Genomic DNA, 19,235 nt, shown 5'->3' on the forward strand with positions numbered 1-19,235 from the left:
GCGCCGGCGCGGCTGCCCGCCGCCACGGCCGCGCTGGCCGCGCCCGCCGCCACCGCGCGACACCTGCACACGCTGTGCTCAGCCATGCACGCGCAGGTCAGTGCCCCGCCCCTGCCCGCGCTGCGGCTGCTGGCGCCGGCGCGGCTGCCCGCCGCCACGGCCGCGCTGGCCGCGCCCGCCGCCACCGCGCGACACCTGCACACGCTGTGCTCAGCCATGCACGCGCAGGTCAGTGCCCCGCCCCCCTGCCCGCGCTGCCGGCTGCTGGCGCCGGCGCGGCTGCCCGCCGCCACGGCCGCGCTGGCCGCGCCCGCCGCCACCGCGCGACACCTGCACACGCTGTGCTCAGCCATGCACGCGCAGGTCAGTGCCCGCCCCCCTGCCCGCGCTGCCGGCTGCTGGCGCCGGCGCGGCTGCCCGCCGCCACGGCCGCGCTGGCCGCGCCCGCCGCCACCGCGCGACACCTGCACACGCTGTGCTCAGCCATGCACGCGCAGGTCAGTGCCCCGCCCCCCTGCCCGCGCTGCCGGCTGCTGGCGCCGGCGCGGCTGCCCGCCGCCACGGCCGCGCTGGCCGCGCCCGCCGCCACCGCGCGACACCTGCACACGCTGTGCTCAGCCATGCACGCGCAGGTCAGCGCTAAATGGCGTAGTTTCCGAGACGTAGCACCACTATATAGCATTACGGAATCAAAGAAAGTTCTAGGAAATCATCCCATTTATAAGGTAAGCTCTGCTCAATATTTGTTTCCCGATTGGCAGCGTAAGATCGTGCAATATGGAAAATTCTTCCGAGAGCCTTTATGTTCCTAATTAATGTGGCATTACAGGCATGCACCGATAGTTTATTTATAATATTACCATGCTTGTTTGTCACCAGTGCTCGGAGGACATGATGCCGTTTGTGTGTGAGCTGTACGTGCGTGCGATCACCGCCGGCATGAACGAACTGGAACGGCTCAAAGACGAGGACAAGGTATTTACATGTGACAGTATTTTATATTTACTTGATTTCATGTTTAGTCAAAACACGGCAAATTGTCAAGACATTAAGAAGCTAGAAGCACTGTACGGTCACCTGCCACAGCGGGACGTAATATATCTCAAAAATATCTGACACGTCCTACCTAAGCCCACCGAGCGTTGCTGTCGTGGTAGGCACAACCGCACACGACACCTATAGATCTTCTTGGCGTTAACCTCTTCACCGCCACAAAACATACGAAGTGACGTGCTCTGACGCCACAGAAAAACCAGCGACGAATCAACTTGATTTTTAATTCCATTGCAGTAGTAGGAATGTTGGTCATGTATAGAAGTGTGCATTCCATTGGCTGTCATGACAGGTTTTTTTTTAATTCAACTGGATGGCAAACGAGCAAGTGGCTCTCCTGATGGTAAGAGATCACCACTAGTAAATATTGTGACGTGTTTTGCAGCAATCGGAGGCCCGTCAAGCGGAGCAGACGCTCGCGTCGTGGTTCACGCAGCTGGGCGCGCTGCTGGGCGGCAGCGCGCGGCTCAAGGCCGAGTGCGCGCTGACCGCCTTCTCCGTGCATCCCGCGCACGCCATGTACGAGCGCGTGCGCGGCACGCCGCCGCTCGCGCCGCCCTCGGTAACACACACTTAGAACCTCTAAAGGGAGCGTTTAACTTAACGCGTTCACTGCCAACTGACTTGCACAGGTGCCACCGACGCACATGTGCGTTCAAAATGTATGAATAGTGTTATGATAGCGGCACTGGGCGAAGTTCCGAAAACGCATATATGTGTCAGTGGCAGTGAATGCGTTAAGTAACGCAATTGTTGGAGATTTTTGAGCGCTGTAACGTTTTTCTTTACCTCCCTCTAAATGTTACTTAAAACCAAAATTATTTATTGCACACCAACACAGTGAGCAGCACAGAAAACACTAAGCAATAGGCGGCCTTATCGCTTCAGAGCGATCTTTAACCATACCACCATTTAACAGTTTTCTAAATTTAGTAGGCATTTTTTGGTACAGTTGCGTTGGCAAGTCAGCATTAGAGCCTTTATAGGTCAAGAACAACTGATGATGGAAATCTCCCTGTTTTGCCAACTTGGGAGATTGTTTTTTGTTACGTAACGTGTTGTTCCACCCCTATAACGAACTGTAACATTTATAAGACCACCTTGCGTTACGTAATAGTTGAACGCTTCCAAAGATATACCTACCGACTAGATGGGACAGCCGGCTATGCTGCAACATTTAGAGCCTTATTACACTGGTGATAACTGGCCAGTTGAAGCCCAAGGGAGCCCGCAACGCTTTCGTCGCGAGCGCGCAAAAATATCGCCGCGAGAGCATAGCTGCGTATAGTGCCAAGAACGCCATATTGTACATATTGTACACATTGTACACTCTCATACAGGCCTCTCAGAATGTATACTAGGCAGTAGCGGCGAAGCGTCCATAGAACCCTAGTTCCACCGGCTAGCCCAATATTTACAAAATTGGACTACAGGATATACATGATTTATAAAAGAATGTATGCAATCTTTGCTTCGGCTTTACCACAGAAATAACAGACGCTACGCCACTGCTAGACAGATAACCTTTACCTTCCAGGACACTCTAGATCTCAAGCCCGAAGGCTCATCTGAGTTCAACAGTTGGGCCAATGACAGCCGTTCCCAAAGCAACCTGGTCAAGACGTCAGAAACGCTGCAGCTGAAGCAGGCTCCTCGCCAAGCCAACGTGCTGTCCACTGCCATCCTGACGGAGGGAGAGGCTTTGGGATTGAGCGTTGAGCTCGGCCAGGACTTGGTGGTTCTGCTGGCTGGGCCGAGAGTCAAGACTTTGCTGTGGGATATGGACAGGTCAGTTACCTTCAATCATTGAGAACTGTTTCAACTGTAGACTATACTGATAGTCTTTTACCTCTTAGTATCGAGACGATACCACTGAAGCGTTGTGGTGGCGTCCATGCAAGATGTTTAAACAGATAAGCCAGTGATACCCAAAGTGTTTTGTATCGAACTCCAGGGGCGACAAAGACCTATGAGGGCACCTCATGCGTGAAAAAACTTAACGAAGTCAATTACTTTACAAAAATTCAGACTAAGTAGACGATGAGTCAGCCTGATGTATGACCTCTACAACAAGACAAAACAATTCTGGTGGCCCCGCCTGGATTTTCTCCGCAAAGCGAAACTTCTCTAGGGTTACTTGACACCTAGTACGAGTATGAGGTTTGGAAGACAATAGCCAACAAAGCTAGTAATTATTTTTTTTTTTAACAAAAAATTATTCAACTGATATGGATTTCAAGTAACGCCTGAATCTATATATTCCAGGGAGCTGTTGCTAGAGAACTGTCGCGCGTACATGGAGCGCACGCACGCCGGCACGCGCGCGCTCACCACGGAGCTCAAATACCTCAACCTCGACCCTCAGGCCTTCCAGCACCTGCCCGAGGAAGAGGACGATGAGAACGACGCGTACTACGGCATCGAGAAGGGTATGTCATTCATGCCTATTCCCGAAAAAGAGAGAAAGAAAAATACTGACCAACCTGCATGCAGGCAGGCAGTGCTAGCTCGAGCTGCAACTGCGTGATGTTAGGTATTTTTTTATAACAGCCCGGATAATAAAGATAATAGATAGATTAGTAATAGAAAAAAGCAATTTGAATCAATCATAATCAAAATAAACACTGTTTTAGTATGGCGTTTGAATATTCTATTAAATAATATTATTGCTTTTAATAATATGGAAAACAAGACGTATTGCATTCGTATCATTACGGCATCTAATTTTCGGGAAAAACAGAATATATCAATTAAATTTTCTAGTAAACGAAACATTCGGGCAAATGAAGTTTCGGGCATATGAACTTCGGGCAAATGAAATTATGGCATATAACTTTCGGGAAAACAATAGATAACCCTCCTTCACCGTAAAACGAATGATGAATTTCAAATGTAAAACTCAAAAGTTGAGACTTGAGAGGCACTTGACTGTAAATTTTTATTACCTAATATGAAAGAAGTTTAAAAGTAAGATAAACTGTTTTTGACAGGATGACTGCTAATTCGACTTGTTAGGGTCCCCGCAACACAAACAACACTAACAATTTTGTTAATCTCTTATTTTTCTTTTCACAGGTTACGAACACCTCGTCCAGGTAGAAGAGCCAGAAGAGATATGGCAAAATGCTTTCATCGACCCCGAGCTCACAGAAAGCGCGCCCGAGAGTGAAATAGAGTCGTACCAGTTGCCCATCAAAAAGAAAAACAGAAGCTTAGCGTCATCGGACGAAGAGGACGATCCTCTCAGCATCATCTCTGATGCCAAGAAGGAGAAGAAACGAGCAAACAGAGAAAAGAGCAAAGAGCACAGAAAGAAAAAGTCGCATAAACGAGATTCGAGCAAAGACGTTAGCAAAGAACGACGGAAAGACAAGGATAAGAAACTCAAAAAGGAGAGAAAGAAGAACAAGTCTGACCAACCCGCTCCGGATTCATTGACGAGTCTGCTAGGCATGAAGGTGACTGAAATGCCATCACAAGTGCAGGACGGGGAGAAAAGAGTGAGAAAGAAGAAGGAACGACGAAGAGATGACGTGTCAAGCCGAGTCAGCGTCACTGACAGCGACTACGACAGCCAAGGGAAATTGTCACAGGTTTCAGACACTAACGGGCCTAACATCCTAATTGGCGGTCCGTCTGTGGGCGAATTGAAATCAGTCATTCGAAAGAGTGAAGACACCCAAAACGTTATGGACGGTGTAAGTCCAGCAGTTCGGACTGTCCCCGTTCAGCGAAAGCCATCAATTACTAAAGCTAAGAAGCCGGCAAAAATTACAAAACCACCTAGTGTCAAGACCACTAGTGACGATTCAGACACGAGTAGAGCGAGATCGCCATATTTAACGCCTAACCAATTAGCCAGTCGACACGTGGTCAGCAGCAAAGTAAGGAATAGTATAACCAAACTCTTACAATTTAGAAGGAATAAGCTAAAAGCTCCAAGTGTACCAAAGAGTCAGACCCCGGTCCAGCAAAGTACCAGCGCTAGAACGCATTCGCTTATCGGCATGAAGATATATAATCCAGAAGGACCCAAGATCCATATGACTCAAAAACAGTGTCAGGAATTAGAAGCAATGAAGAATGAGGTCAACAACTTACTGAATGTTGCAGATCCGACTAAAGAATATGTCCCTAAAATACCTTACAATGAGGCTAAAGAGGCAGACAAGTTACCGAGTCCACAGAGCGTTTATAATGCAGAAAAGCAACAGGATATGAGGTATATTCAGCATAACTCGACGCAGAATGTCGTGCAAAATTCTAATACGTCCCGGGAAAGCCACAAGGCGTTGAGCGATTATATGCCTAATACTCATCAAAAACAGTCGCAGTACAATAATTATATGTCGAATCAACAACCGCGACCAACTAGCGTCATCAACTCTAGCTACATTTCTCCATCGAAGCAAGTCGATAGACAATATACCTCACCTCACATCTCTCCACCTAAAACTCCAGTGAACAGACTCACAACCCAACCATTCCACAAATCAATGCAAAATCTGACAAATAACGACGATCTGAAATACGATGAGAGTAAAAAACACATAAGTGATTTTTATTACTACAGTCAGTATGCCACGTCGAACTCTCAACATTCGCCAAGGGCTCAAAACAACGCATGTATCAAATCTCCTAACGTAGTGCAAAATCAATCACCAAATTTCAACAGCTACAGTTTGCAACAGCATGCTGCTGTGATAAAAGCGAGAGAAGATGTAATAAAATTCTATCATACTGTACCAGAGGATTATGTACAAATCAATCAGTCCAGGGCACCAGAAGTAAATACTCAAGTTAATCAAAGATTGAATAATGAAGTTATAAGACACGGACAGGAACACACGTCTAGCATAATGCAGGATACTCGTACAGAAAATCATGGAGCGAATGATGCGAAGTGGCTACAAACGCCTAACGATTCACGGTTGGGGCACACAAGTTATACCAAAACGTACGCGAGCTCGCATACCGGTGAGCCCAGTGTACAGTGTAATTTTAATGCCAGTGATAATAAACTGCAATGTCAAGTTGGTAGAATAGTACAAAATCCAGTGAAAACTAGTCCAGTCGTAAGAGACGCGACACCAAAGCAGCTTAATATAAAGGCACAACAACAGGCGTCTAAATCTGGAGTAGATAACAATTTTACAGAGTTTTTAAAGGAACTGCAAAAGACTATTAATGCCGGCGTTAACTCTAGAGCTGATCATAGCGTACCTTTAAATAAAGAAGTTAAAGTATCACTTGTTAACACATCGGCATCTGCTAAGAAAAAAGATCTCACTCCTCCAAGTGCCAAACAATTGATACAACAGAAGAAGACTGAGAATGCACCGAACACATTTTCGCGTCTCAGTTACATGCATAAAAATAAGCAAAGCGAAAGCAAGCTCAAAAATCATCCTGTAGCTCTCAGTTTGGAACTAAATAAGAACAATATTGAACACAAGATCAGTAAAGCGAAATATATAAAGAACGAAGTGAGCATATCGAGAGTGGATAAAAAAAATACTATTGTGAACAACGTCAATATGCAGACTTTTCCTAAACCTGAACAATCTAGTAGTTATATTCAAAGTGATTTTCCTGTACTAACTAGTATTTTAGATGCGAAGCCGTTAGAAACATGTAAACGAAGCAGCCAAGCCTCTAGTACTGTAACTAACCCAACATCAGATAACTCAGTGAACCGAGAACATGCTGATTTGTTGTTGTTATTGCGAAACCAACAAACATTTATAGCACCTAAAGCTAAAACAAATCTCTCACGATTTGACCTTGGACCTGCAAGTCGCATACAACCAAAAGTAGAAAAACCACAAGTACCTGTTGCAACTAACCGAACGTACCAAAGAACGAACGACAAAGATATAACAACGTCATTCTTAACTGGCACTAAGAAGAACACTGATTCTGAAGAATCTGAAGACAATCAACAGGATTGGAAGAGCGTGATGAATGCTCTGAGAGCTCACACGACTGCTCCACTAGGCCCTAACGCTTTAGATATGGTGCTAAAGAAAGAAAGAAAACATTCCCTTAGTAGTTCTAGTTCACAGACAAGCTGTACAAAGGCAGTTAGCTCTAATCCCTCACAAAGCAAAGCTTCCGATTCAAAGAGACGCGAGCACCACAGCTCTAGATCTGGTTCGTCTTCGCGCAAACCTCCAATAGAAAAACAAGCCGAAGCTCCAGAAACGCCTAATGAAAATGAGGCTATTAAAAAGACACCTGAGCTTTCTAAAAGAACTAAAGTACCGGATAAGCATTTTACTTCGAATTTACCGAAACAAAACGACCCTTTCATATCCGGGATACGTAATTCCGACTACGATTTGCTTGAAGAATTAATGGATGATGACTTGCGCCAAGAAATTGGCGAATTGTCGTCAGATGAGGAATATCGAGCTCCAGCTGTGTCTACAAAAGTTAAAGCCCTTTGCAGTAACTCGAAAACGAATGCTGATGCTTGCACTAAACTAGTTGACATTCCAAAAGAGAAACCCCGAGTTGTTGATTCAAAGACAATATTGTCTAATATTGTGTCTGACTTAAAGAGAATGGAGACGAATTGCACAAGAACTGCTGTGAACACTAGTTCCCAAGCATCTTATACGAATGTAATAACATACAATCCTGCTGTATCTAATACCTTAAATTTGCCAGAAAGCAGACCGACTGTACTCTGTTCTAATACGAATGACCAACATACACCTAGTAATCAGACTGAACCTCGCCATTATATAGCCAATATTCCATCAAATACTCGCATGGAACCGACGAATTTGATAATAACATCTGTGCCGACACAACCTATGGTGCTTATTAGTCAAGAATTAGTCTACAATCCGTATCCAACGATCCAGATCCGTGAAAATCAAGTCAATGCAGGCCTGTGCAATATTACTCAAAATTCTTTTGTCGCTGTAAACACCGCGCCTAATATTGCCGTGTACCAAACGACCCAGTTCGCCGCACCTGTAATTAACCCTGTCATTATTGGTAATGCGATGACTACAACCACTAACGTTACAGGCGCATTGCCTGATGGGAATCAACATGTGAAACATGAAGAAAAGCCAGCAGGCATAAACAAGACTAATCCAGTCGTAGACGATAAAATTAAACACGACTCTGACATAACAGTTGAAAAATCCATTAATTTAGATTTGGCCCTTAATAAAAACAATGAGAGAAAAGTATTGTCACAAGTGCAGGAAAATCACACAAACGACGTTTCGGATAGGGACTTGCGAACACAAAGATTATCAGTTGATAGAAATCCAGTAAAGACGAAACAAGATGAAGAGAGACTGAAAATGAAACGTCAGTCGTTAATGAATCGGGAAGTTAAGCACCCTCGACATCCACCAATACCCCTATCTTACACACCGTTGGGTAAAAAAGTTAATGTAAACAAACTACTACACGTAACACCGAAGAATGGTACTATAAAATCGAACCACGAAATTATACCAAAAATTGTTGTAGACAAAAAAGATACGCTGGTGACAAACGTAGAAAGCCCCAAATCCGAAACAAATAATGAAAATATCGAAAATCCAGACCAGAAATTAAGCGCGAAAGAAAATAACAAAGTGTGCCGTCGCATCCTTTTAAGATCATCTAATGCGTTGAAAAAGAAATTAACACCAAGTAAAAACGTAAGGAATAAAGTTAAACTAAAAGTGGCTGAATTAGAAGCAAAAGTTGCAGGTTCAAGCGATCATCAAAAAAGTAATGAAAAAACCACGAAAGATAATATCACGCGAAAGCGCATTTCTAAAAGACTTATGGATAAAAAAGTCAAAGATGAGTCCACGGAAACAAATAAATCGTTAAGTTTAGACACTAGCAAAAATCAAGAAGTATGTGAAAGTGGAAGCAAAGAAATCCCAGGTTTAGAATTAATTGACTTTGAAAACGAGTTATCTGGTTCCAAAATTTTGAAGGCACCTACACCACCTAAAACAAAGAATGCTCAGCCAGATCTTGACAAAAACACGGAAAAAAATGGAGAAGCACAAACTGTTGTAGAAAATAGTCTGCAACAAAGTAACGAGAAGCCTTCATCTCTGGATATAATTAAAGCGACACCTATCCAGAATACAGCCGTGCCAACTGTTTTAATAGAGAAACTTAAAGATAACCTCGGAGAACAACTCATCATCAAAAGTACATCGGCTACAACAAGTTCTGAACGAACGAACGTTATCACTATAAAAAATAAAAACGAGACTGTATTGTCGATTAATACTAAAGAACCTTCAAAACAAATTCGTGATAAATCGGATAATACCATAGTCAAAACAGCTGTTGAAACAAAATCTATTTGTAAACCTCCATCTGTTCCACCGTTACATATTAAGCTTAATTCATCTGGACCAGTTATAATCAATGATAAACTAAAAATCAAAACGAAACAACCTGACCCAGTTGTAGTTGGTGAAAACAAAATAAAGTTTAAAACAACCCAACACATACCAGTTGTAATTGATGACAATAAACTAAATGTTACAAAAACAGACCTTGAGCCAGTTGTAGTTGATGACAAAAAACTTAAGGCAAAGGCAAATCTAACCGAACCAGTAATAGTTGGTGATAACAAACCAAAGAAAAAAGCACAACAACCTAAATCAGCTACAACTGGTGATGAGAAAAGGAATGTAAATATAATACAAACTGAACCAGTAACAGTTGATGATAATAAAATAAAAGCAAAGGTCAAACCATCTGAACCAGTCGTAGTTACTGATGATAAAGTAAAAGCAAAGATGAAACCAACCGAACCAGTATTACTTGACGATAACAAAATTAAGATACATGTGAGGCAATCTAAACCAGATATAATTGATAGTAACAAACTAAAGACAAATGATACACAATCTAATCCAGTTATACTTGGTGATGACAAACTGAAGGCAGCGAAAAAACATGTTCCAGTTGTAGTCGACGATAATCAAATAAAGGCAACGGAAAATCAGTGTTCTTTAGATGTAGTTGATGATAAGCAAGCCTTAGCAGAGAATAACAACAGAGATAAACAAGGTGCTCCAGTTGCAATCGTAAAAAATAACCACTCCATTATAAATAACAAAAGTAGTAAAGATGAAACATCAGAGCCATCGAAAAATATTATAGAAAATTTAGACAAGACAAAAATACTGCCAACCAAGGAAATATCTAAAAATAAAAACGAAACTGTACCATTAGCTGAAATTACATGCGATAAAGCTGTAGCTACAGTGACCACGGAGGTGAAAAATAATAACAACAGATCTTATATCACGGTAAAGGAAAATTCAAACTTTATGGAACAAAAATTAACAGACGTTCATTCAACAAAGATTAATGATACTATTTCTATAGTTAAAAATCCTGAACAATTAAAAAAGGTAGAGTCAAATCAAACTCCTACAGTATCCGATTTAATTAACAACGGTAATAGTGTGAATGAAAACCTTGTATTTCACGAAAAAAATGTTTTTTCAAAAAATGATAACAGTAACCAGAAAGCAGCTAATAGTCTAAAAGATAAATCTAATAATGGACAGAGCAATATGGCAGAATTTGGAAAAGAAGACTACATTATCGAAGAAATTCCAATAGAAAACAATGATGACCCAAATAAAAAATGTGTAAGAATAAAGCTTCCTAATGGAAAAGTGTTTAAAGCTACAGTGTTTGGCAAAAAGCAGATTGATTATGATACATTATTTGCTGACCCTGCAATGAAAAACGTTCTTACGCAAAGTTTGTCTGAAGGAAAAAGATATACTTTAAATATTAAACAGGTTTCTACGACTCCTAAAAATAATCCAAATAAATTATTAGGCATTAGAATACACGGAATTGACGTTATAGAAAAGAAAAAGGACGACACGCCCATTGATACTGTTAATTTAATCAGTGATGATGAAGATGATGATACACGCAGTTTCAGTACTGAATTTGGCAAGTATAATACGAAAATCAATATAGCGACGTTTACCAAACATCAAAAGAAGTTTGTTCAAAAATGTACAGTAAAATTGTCTAGAGATAATATTTTTAAAAGCAATAGAACAAAGCCAAAGCCACGTTCTCTTCCATTGACTGCAAATTCTTTGCTTACCAGAACTAAAAGTAAATTACTTTTGCAAGAACAAAATAAAAGTTCTTTAGTTGGCGATGTTCCTTCAAGCAACACAATAGAAAATGCAACAGCAGTTAATTTAGAGTCAAATGAACAACCAACTAATACACAAGGAACTGATGTATTACTTGCCAGAACTAAAAGTAAATTGCTTTCGAAAGAACAAAATTTAAACTGTATAGTTCCAGATATCCAACCTTCTCTGATTAGTACTAAAGAAATTTTGCCAACAGTTAATTTTAAGGCAATTGAACATCCAAATGAACAATTTTTGCCCATTCCTTTGATATTGAAACGTGTCACTCTAGACCGGACCGTGTTAAATAACTCGGAAGTCATTGAAATCGATGACTCTTCAAACGATAGTTTTGAAATCCGCACTAAAGAAAACGCAGAACCTGTAAAGAAGATTATTGAGTTCAAGAGTTTGCTACTGCAAGATCTCGGGGTTGCGGTAAATGAAAACGTACCAATAAAAGAAAATACCGTGATTCCTGATAATATTGTTGCTGTACAAAATTTGAAGAATGCGTTGTTGAAAGATCTCGGCGTAGCTGAAACCAAACAGCTACAAGACGTTGTTGCGGAGCAGAAAGTAGGATCCAAAGATGACCCAATCAAGACGACTGTTTTATTGATGAAGGAATGTCTTGTTAAAGTATCAAAATGTGATGACCTTGTCAAAAAGTACGCACTTATTAAGCGAGCGAAAGAGTGTTACGTTTTACTCAAAAGGTGTGATATTTTACCAGTAAAGGCCAACTTAAAATTAAATGAAAACCCCAAAGAAAAAGAAGCCGATGAAGTAACTGTAGATTGTGGTGAAGATTTTATTGATTTTGACGTCGAGGAAGACTCAATTTCTCCGAAGTTATCTCGCTGCCCATCATTATCCATACTAAATCTATGGGACGATACTATATGCCAACCAAGTACGGACGCTGGGTATGGTCGAAGTTCACCAGTAATGGAAATTTTCGAGGTTTTGGCATCTCTATATAATAAAAACATACACGATGATATTTCAGAGAAAAAGGTAGAATTATTACCGATAACTTGTTGTTCTGAATGGTTGATGACAAAAGTGACGTACAGAATTCAAGAAATTACAGGTATTTCTCAACACCAGGTCAGAAAAGTTGATGAAATTATAAACACATGTTATTATCGTCCTAAGGTTGATGAAGACAACGCTGTATTTATTTTTAAAGCACCTAAACTGGTCACCATAGCCTTGAAATGCCTAGACAATCCTGAGGTTGTGAATCGGTTACATGTTGCCTGTGAGGCTAGAAGAAAATCATTAAAGAGTCCTAATAACCTGAAAAGAAAAACTGAAACAAGAGATGACAAAGTTAGTAGTAAAATACCCAAATTGGAAACGTTAGCTTTGAAAGCGATTAATTCCTATGATGGAGATTTCTTCGGCGCAAAGATTGCCATATCCGAAGAAATCAACATGTCATTGGACGTTACTCAAAATCTCACAGATGTTAGAATTAATGGTACTTCAGAATTCATAACTGAAGCTAATAAGTCTACTGAAGAAACCCAACACAAAAATGAAAACTCTCCTTCAGCAGAAGTCAGACATAATAGCCAAGATGAAGACAATGGCTCAAGCTTAAGTACTTTAGAACTTAAACCTATCACTAATAGTACTGAAGATAGGGCTGAACATAACGAAAAAATGGCATCCGAAGACATTTTAGAAACAAAGCTATCCGAGGCAACATTTGTCGGTCAAACGTCTGTTAGTGAAGCCAACGATTCTAACGTCTCTCTTGAAGTTGCCGCTAGTACAGAGGAGGCTGAAAACGAAATTTTTACAAAAGAATTTAAAGAACAGTCAAACACAGATAATTATGAAATTAAAATTCAATCTGAGAAAACAATCAAAGATCTTAATATAAAGTTGACCCATGAAAACTACTCCAAAACATATTCCGACCTTGAAAATAAACTTGTTTCAAATGACGCAAGTTTAATACATAAACATTGTATCGAAAAAACTGGTGATGCTTGCAATGAGATTTATATTGAAAGTATTGATCCAACTCGCCCAAAAAGCTCGCTCGCTCGCTCAAAAAGTGCTAATGTTCTTTCTACGTCAATGACTGATCCCTCTGTAGAAGCAGATCCAATTGAACATACGGATACGGAAATCAAAAGTACAGTAGAAGATATAATCAACTGCTTATTGCAGCGATGTGAAGAAATAGTGAATGGAGTCTGTCAATTCGCCGAAAAACAGGGAGGAATAATAGCTAGTGATACCGACAAACATCTATCTCATGACATGGCATCTGATGTACTTAAAGATATTATTGCAAGTTCTGTACTTATCGATAATTCGAAATTAGGAATAATTAAGAGCAATGCGGCGGGATTTGAAAATTCATTGCCTTGCGAAGATAATATTGAAAAAGAGTCCACAAATAAGGACTTTGAGACCAACAGTAACATAATACAGGAGATAAGTATTGAGAAGAATCAACCAGACGATAGCCCTGTACTGATAAGTCAATCATCAAAGAAAGGAGACTCTGAACTGCTAAAATTTGAATCTAAACAAGCTGTAACGGAAATCCACTACTGTAAACTAGAAACTGAGGAAAAAATTGACCAAAATTATTCAAATGTAAATTTAATACCTATCAATACTCTATTATGTGAAATTTCAGCTGATGATATACCTAAAGAAGGATGCGAAGTCGAGATCGTCGATACAAGCAGTGAGGAAGATACCGATATTGTTCAAAATACGAATGAAGTTAGCAGTTGTGAATTTACTACAGAAAGTGATGTGTCTCCAATCGGATCACCGTTAGTTGTAGATAACAAAGAAATATTTTTTAATTACCATGATTATACCAAACCATCCAAAAGGAAAGAAAATCCCATAGTAAATAATGAAGAACGTGATAATCATAGTAAACTTGATCAAGACAGTCAAGTCTTGACTGACGATGATACTTTAAAAGTCAGCGAAGCCAACACTAGTATCTGTGATCAACTAAAAAACTCTAACAGTCCCAAAATAAAAGCAGAGGTCAATGTAGATAAAGAAGAGTCTAGTAGTAATGACGACACGAACGTCGCTTCTTCTCATATAAAATCAAAACCGGAATTAAAATATGAATTTATTCAAGAAGATGATTGGCTTACCGTGATCACTACAGAAAATGAAACAAATACCACAGTGTCTGAAACAGATGTCACATCTTCAAATCTTGAAGTAAGCAAAGAAGATCCAGAAATTGTTTCACCTGTTAGTACTGAAGGTTCTGGCGTGACTTTAAAAGGCATTGAATATGAAGATCCTATTATGGGAAAATGTTACGTGTTTACCCTTAACGAATCTGGATCCAGTACAAGTAATATTTCAAGTGACAACTTAGAAGTTTTTCAAGAAAGTGATTCAAGTCAAGATACGAATGAATTTAAAGACTTGGCTGAAGATTTACACAATATTGAATTTTGCGTTATTATACCAAAAGTAACGTACTCTAAGGGATCCTTGAAACGTAAGAAAAACATGAGGGATTTTAATGTTTTAGAATCTAAATACAGAAAGTGTAATGACCGAGATCGAAGAATAATAGAAAAGAGGTACAGAAAAGGAAAAAATATTGATTGTCCAATACAAACATCAAAAAATATTATTGATGCAGCTTACGCTAAAGAATTTAACCGGATGTTGGAATATTATTCTTCACTTAATTTTTCGTTCGCACGGCCTTTTCCTAGAGAATATATCGACACTAGCGATATGATATCAAATTGGCCTGTTAGTGGTACTTGCACAGAAATTCCTACAAATGGTGCCGACGAAAATCTATTCGTTGATTTGCAACCCACTCCGTATTACCAACCAGACCCAGCTACTCAGACATTGGCTGAAGAAATAACATACCAATACGAAAAAACGGACGCCCATCAGGATAACAAATCAAATGAAGCTTTCGACACCAATTTCAATATGGGTTTTGGTGAGGGGTCCGGCAGAGTCATACAAAATTTGAAGAAAGGTGGTGTTTCAAATATTTCGGCTGCGACTCTGTCGGACGTAAAACAATCTCAGCCGTTCCTAGTGTCCGAGGATTACGACGACTACAAAACTCTCAAAACGAACACAGACGATCAACTAAAGAAAATACGGCAATACGTAAATTTCATAGAACTGCGGGATAAAGTACGGTCATTTTTCAAGAAAACAACCGTGGAGTTGAAATCTGACTGGATTCAGCAAAATAAATCGAAACACAGTGACAAACTTCTTAAAGATTTTCCTTTCGATCTTTGCAGTTTGGAACATGTCAGACCAGCTCCATCAGAAATTGTAGTCCAAGTAGTGCAAGTTGGCCAATTACCTGTGAGCGCAGCCGCTCAAAACCCTGTTACTTGTGACCCGCGTGTGACCCAAGTGTCAGATGCGAGCCCTTCCCAATGCTCAGTAGACAATAGCCCCAACGATGACTCGCAATCCGAAATTAAAACTGAATATACAGAACTCACAACAGCTGATTTAACTTTGCCGTTAGTTCAAGAATATGCTCAACAAAATCAAGTAATGAACCAAGATTCCCATGACGCAAACGATATAGAAATAACTGAACAGACAATTTCTTTAGAAATGGAGATAAAGGCTGAAGAAAGACCAGAAATAAAACAAGAAATGCCAGATTGCGAAGAACGAAGTAATTCGGCTGATAACTCAGATGTGCATACTTACACCAATACAACTCCGGAACATATAGAGTATTCGTTTGAAAATCACACGGAAAAATCAGATGGGAATAATGTAAATTATGATGCGGCTGAGAAAAACAGTTCTGAAGCGTTTACACAACAAAGGCAACAAAATGGCACATCAGAAAAGACTGATCAAATTGCACACGCCATGAACGCAGCTGGCATTACGACCACGCCAGAATCTATCAACAACTCCAGAGCGCATGCGTTAGTGAACATACTTTCCCAGAAGATAAGACAGGGTTCAGTCAACACCACCCAGGCGACGACCAATACTTACTCTAAAACGACATCAATCAACGCCATGTCATTACAGCAAGCGCTGGCACAAATCTTACCTCCACCGTTAAATCAGACTGGCTCTGGCGAAAATAACCAGACGGGATCAACGCCGGTGGGGCCCCAAGTTTTACATATCGTGCAAGGCAAGAATGCGTCAGGCAACCAGATTACCCTCGTTGACAATTCCCAACAATCCGTCATAAGCAATCCAAATGCGACGCAAGTGTTGCACATAGTGCAAAACAAAGGTTCATCGGGTCAGACTTCGAATGGGACGCTCACATCGCAGTCTAACTCTTTCAGTGGTCTGTCTTTAGTCGACACGGGCCTCCAGCAAGGCGGAAATCAACTACTTCACATAGTCAACACTGGAAACCAAAAGAACGCAAGCCCTGGACAGCTTTTGAAGCGAGTTAATCTTCTAACCAACCTCGCAAACGTTCAAGGATCTAATGAACAGAAAATGGTGCAGTTTGTGTGTAAATCTGCTGATGGAAAAGCTATTCAACTGAACGCCCCGCATCAAAGAAGCATGGTATTGAGACTACAACCTATTGAAACGCCAAACGTTCAGACCCCTCCAGCTAAACCGACGGAATCGCAAGATCTCAGCCCGTCTCCTACAAGCTCAGCGTCTAGTAAAGAAGCAGCCAGCCAACAAGAAATAAAGTCACGTTCTATATACGAAGAAAACTACGCTAAATTCATTCAGAACTCGTCAAGTAAAACACCATCGATAGAAAAATCTACAAGTTTGCCAAAATTTAATCAAGCCTTTGGGAAACCTGTGTTTCAGGAGGGCAACCAAAAACAAGGCGAATCTGCTAGTTCTAATACTCATATACAGCCAGTGAGCACAAACAACGAAACTACTGAATGCCATGCAACAGATAATGCAATAAATTTGGAGCACATTGGTCAAATAAGCAGTCCGCCGTTGCTATTAAGGAAGCAGCCAGCAGTGACGTCACAATCTCCATCAAACTTGGTGCAACAAATCAAACAAACCATCTCTCCTATGAACATTCAAACAATGCATGGCGGTGTTATTTACACTCGTCAAATACCAGTAAACATCGGCGGAGGCCAGACGATAAACTTGATTACAGTTCCTAGCACGGAACTAATAAACGAAGACACCCCCAAACCGCAAACAACCAATCAAGGAGAAGTAGAACCTTCCATAATCAAGATCGTGCCTCAAAGCCAGACTATAGCCAATTCCGAAGGTTCGCAGGAAGATAACAATAGTCACATGAACTCATCCAATGAAAACGCACAGAATCCTCAACCACAGCCAGTTTTGACGCAAATGAGAATTAAGTTGCCAATGCTAAGCAAAGCTCCTCAGATGGTGCCAGGCGCTAGAGTTGTTAGGCCATCATTTTTCCAGATTCAAAGGAACGTTATAGGCGGGGCGAACCAACCCGTGTACCAGCAGTTGGTGCTAACAGCTGCGCCACCGCTCGGCCAGCAAACGATCCGATTACCTCAAGCACAGGCAAGCCGCCCGATCAAAGTAACGTCGGAAAGTCAATCGTCGTCATCAGAGTCTCAGATGTGCTCATCGACACTTGAACAACTGCGCGAATTCGACATGGTACTAGAGCAAGTAAAAGAAAGAAGTACAGTACAGCCAAGCTCAAATACGAATAACAACTCCTTCAAGCTACACACTAATTCGTCCGACGCTACTGAAGGTACGGGCTCAAGCAACTGTTCAAATGAATCAACACAGCAACAAGTGTTGTATTCTATTGGTAACAACCAATCGCTTAACGTAGCTTATGTAAACAGAAAAGCCACTGTAACTACCCCAACGACGTCCACTTACGTACGCTCTCCGGATTCCACAGGCATCGCCGATTCGCCCACATCGTCCACACACGTACAAATAGCACACACGGTTACCACGGATTCATCACCCACCGAGACATCTCAACCTAAACCGGCAAAGGTCGGTTCTAAATCTAAATCGCGGCCTAAATCGTCTTCGAATCCGCCTAACACTCTGAAACTCAATTCTTCTTCAGTTCCGCCAAAAACGTCATCTCAGAAACCGTTGGAAGACGAACAGACAACACAACGAATACTTTATATACTAGCCGAATACAAAGAACAGGTGGAGAATTCTCCGGATAAGGACAAACCAGCACCGCGTAGGAGATCGAATCCACCGTCCAATCCCGGGTCATCGAAGCGTAAGAAGAGTTCCAGCTCTCGTCGCTCTGGAACTCGCGACATGAGCCCCGTACACGGGGAAGACACTTGTCGCACCATGGGGTCTGAAGACAGCAGCTGTGGCACCTCGCAAGGCGATTGCACCGAGAGCTGTCTCGACAGCCACTCACCTCAAGACAGCCCACGGAAAGTAGCCAGAAAGATAACCTTCGACCAAGAGCTGCCGGCACAAGCACGTCCTCAACCTCAACGGAACGTCATAGTTGCCGATGGACAAACAATAACCGTGGCCCGGGGCACGACTGGAAAACCGGCTACAGCTGTTCTCATGCCAGCGAACTATATCTTACCAGTCTCTATGGTGAAAGGTGGCCAGCAGATCGCGATAGTGACGAACCGGGGGCCGAAGTTGTTGACCGTGGGTGGGGAGGGGGGCGCCGCGAACGCTCTACTGCTGCAGCGGTTGATAGGGCCGGGGGGTTTGAAGCCGGTTCTGGCGCGACCGGGCGTCCGTCACGTCCGGCTGCCTACCGCCGCTTTGCACAATCTTCAGGCCTTCAACTTGGCGACGGGGGCGGCGGCATCTGTGCAACCCCCGGATAGCACAGCTTCGCCAACGCCTGGTCCCACGCCGCCGGAGCTGGTGGACACTCGAGCCACTAGCTCCCCTTGGACGGACCGGGACGAGGTGAAGCCGGAACGCGGCTCCAGTCCGGAAGGCTCCGAGCCCTGGAACCTCCCCTCCTCAGCGGATGCGCACGAATACTCCTACGAAGAAACCGTGCGCACTGACAACATGGATCGCACCGTGCTGGTGAGTTCT

General features: G+C 42.1%; 1 protein-coding gene across 1 annotated transcript in view; it reads left to right on the top strand.

Moving 5' to 3' along the window:
- The window catches only part of LOC141438616 (uncharacterized), a 41,247-nt gene that overhangs the window by 13,128 nt on the left and 8,884 nt on the right, over positions 1-19,235 (top strand). The window contains exons 9-13 of the mRNA XM_074102482.1: positions 880-975; positions 1,439-1,615; positions 2,591-2,841; positions 3,319-3,482; positions 4,129-19,226. Of these exons, the coding sequence (XP_073958583.1) occupies positions 880-975; positions 1,439-1,615; positions 2,591-2,841; positions 3,319-3,482; positions 4,129-19,226 (15,786 nt within the window). The remainder of the gene's footprint in view (positions 1-879; positions 976-1,438; positions 1,616-2,590; positions 2,842-3,318; positions 3,483-4,128; positions 19,227-19,235) is intronic.

The sequence above is a fragment of the Choristoneura fumiferana genome, chromosome 19 (genome assembly GCF_025370935.1).
Source record: "Choristoneura fumiferana chromosome 19, NRCan_CFum_1, whole genome shotgun sequence".
Lineage (NCBI taxonomy): Eukaryota > Metazoa > Arthropoda > Insecta > Lepidoptera > Tortricidae > Choristoneura > Choristoneura fumiferana.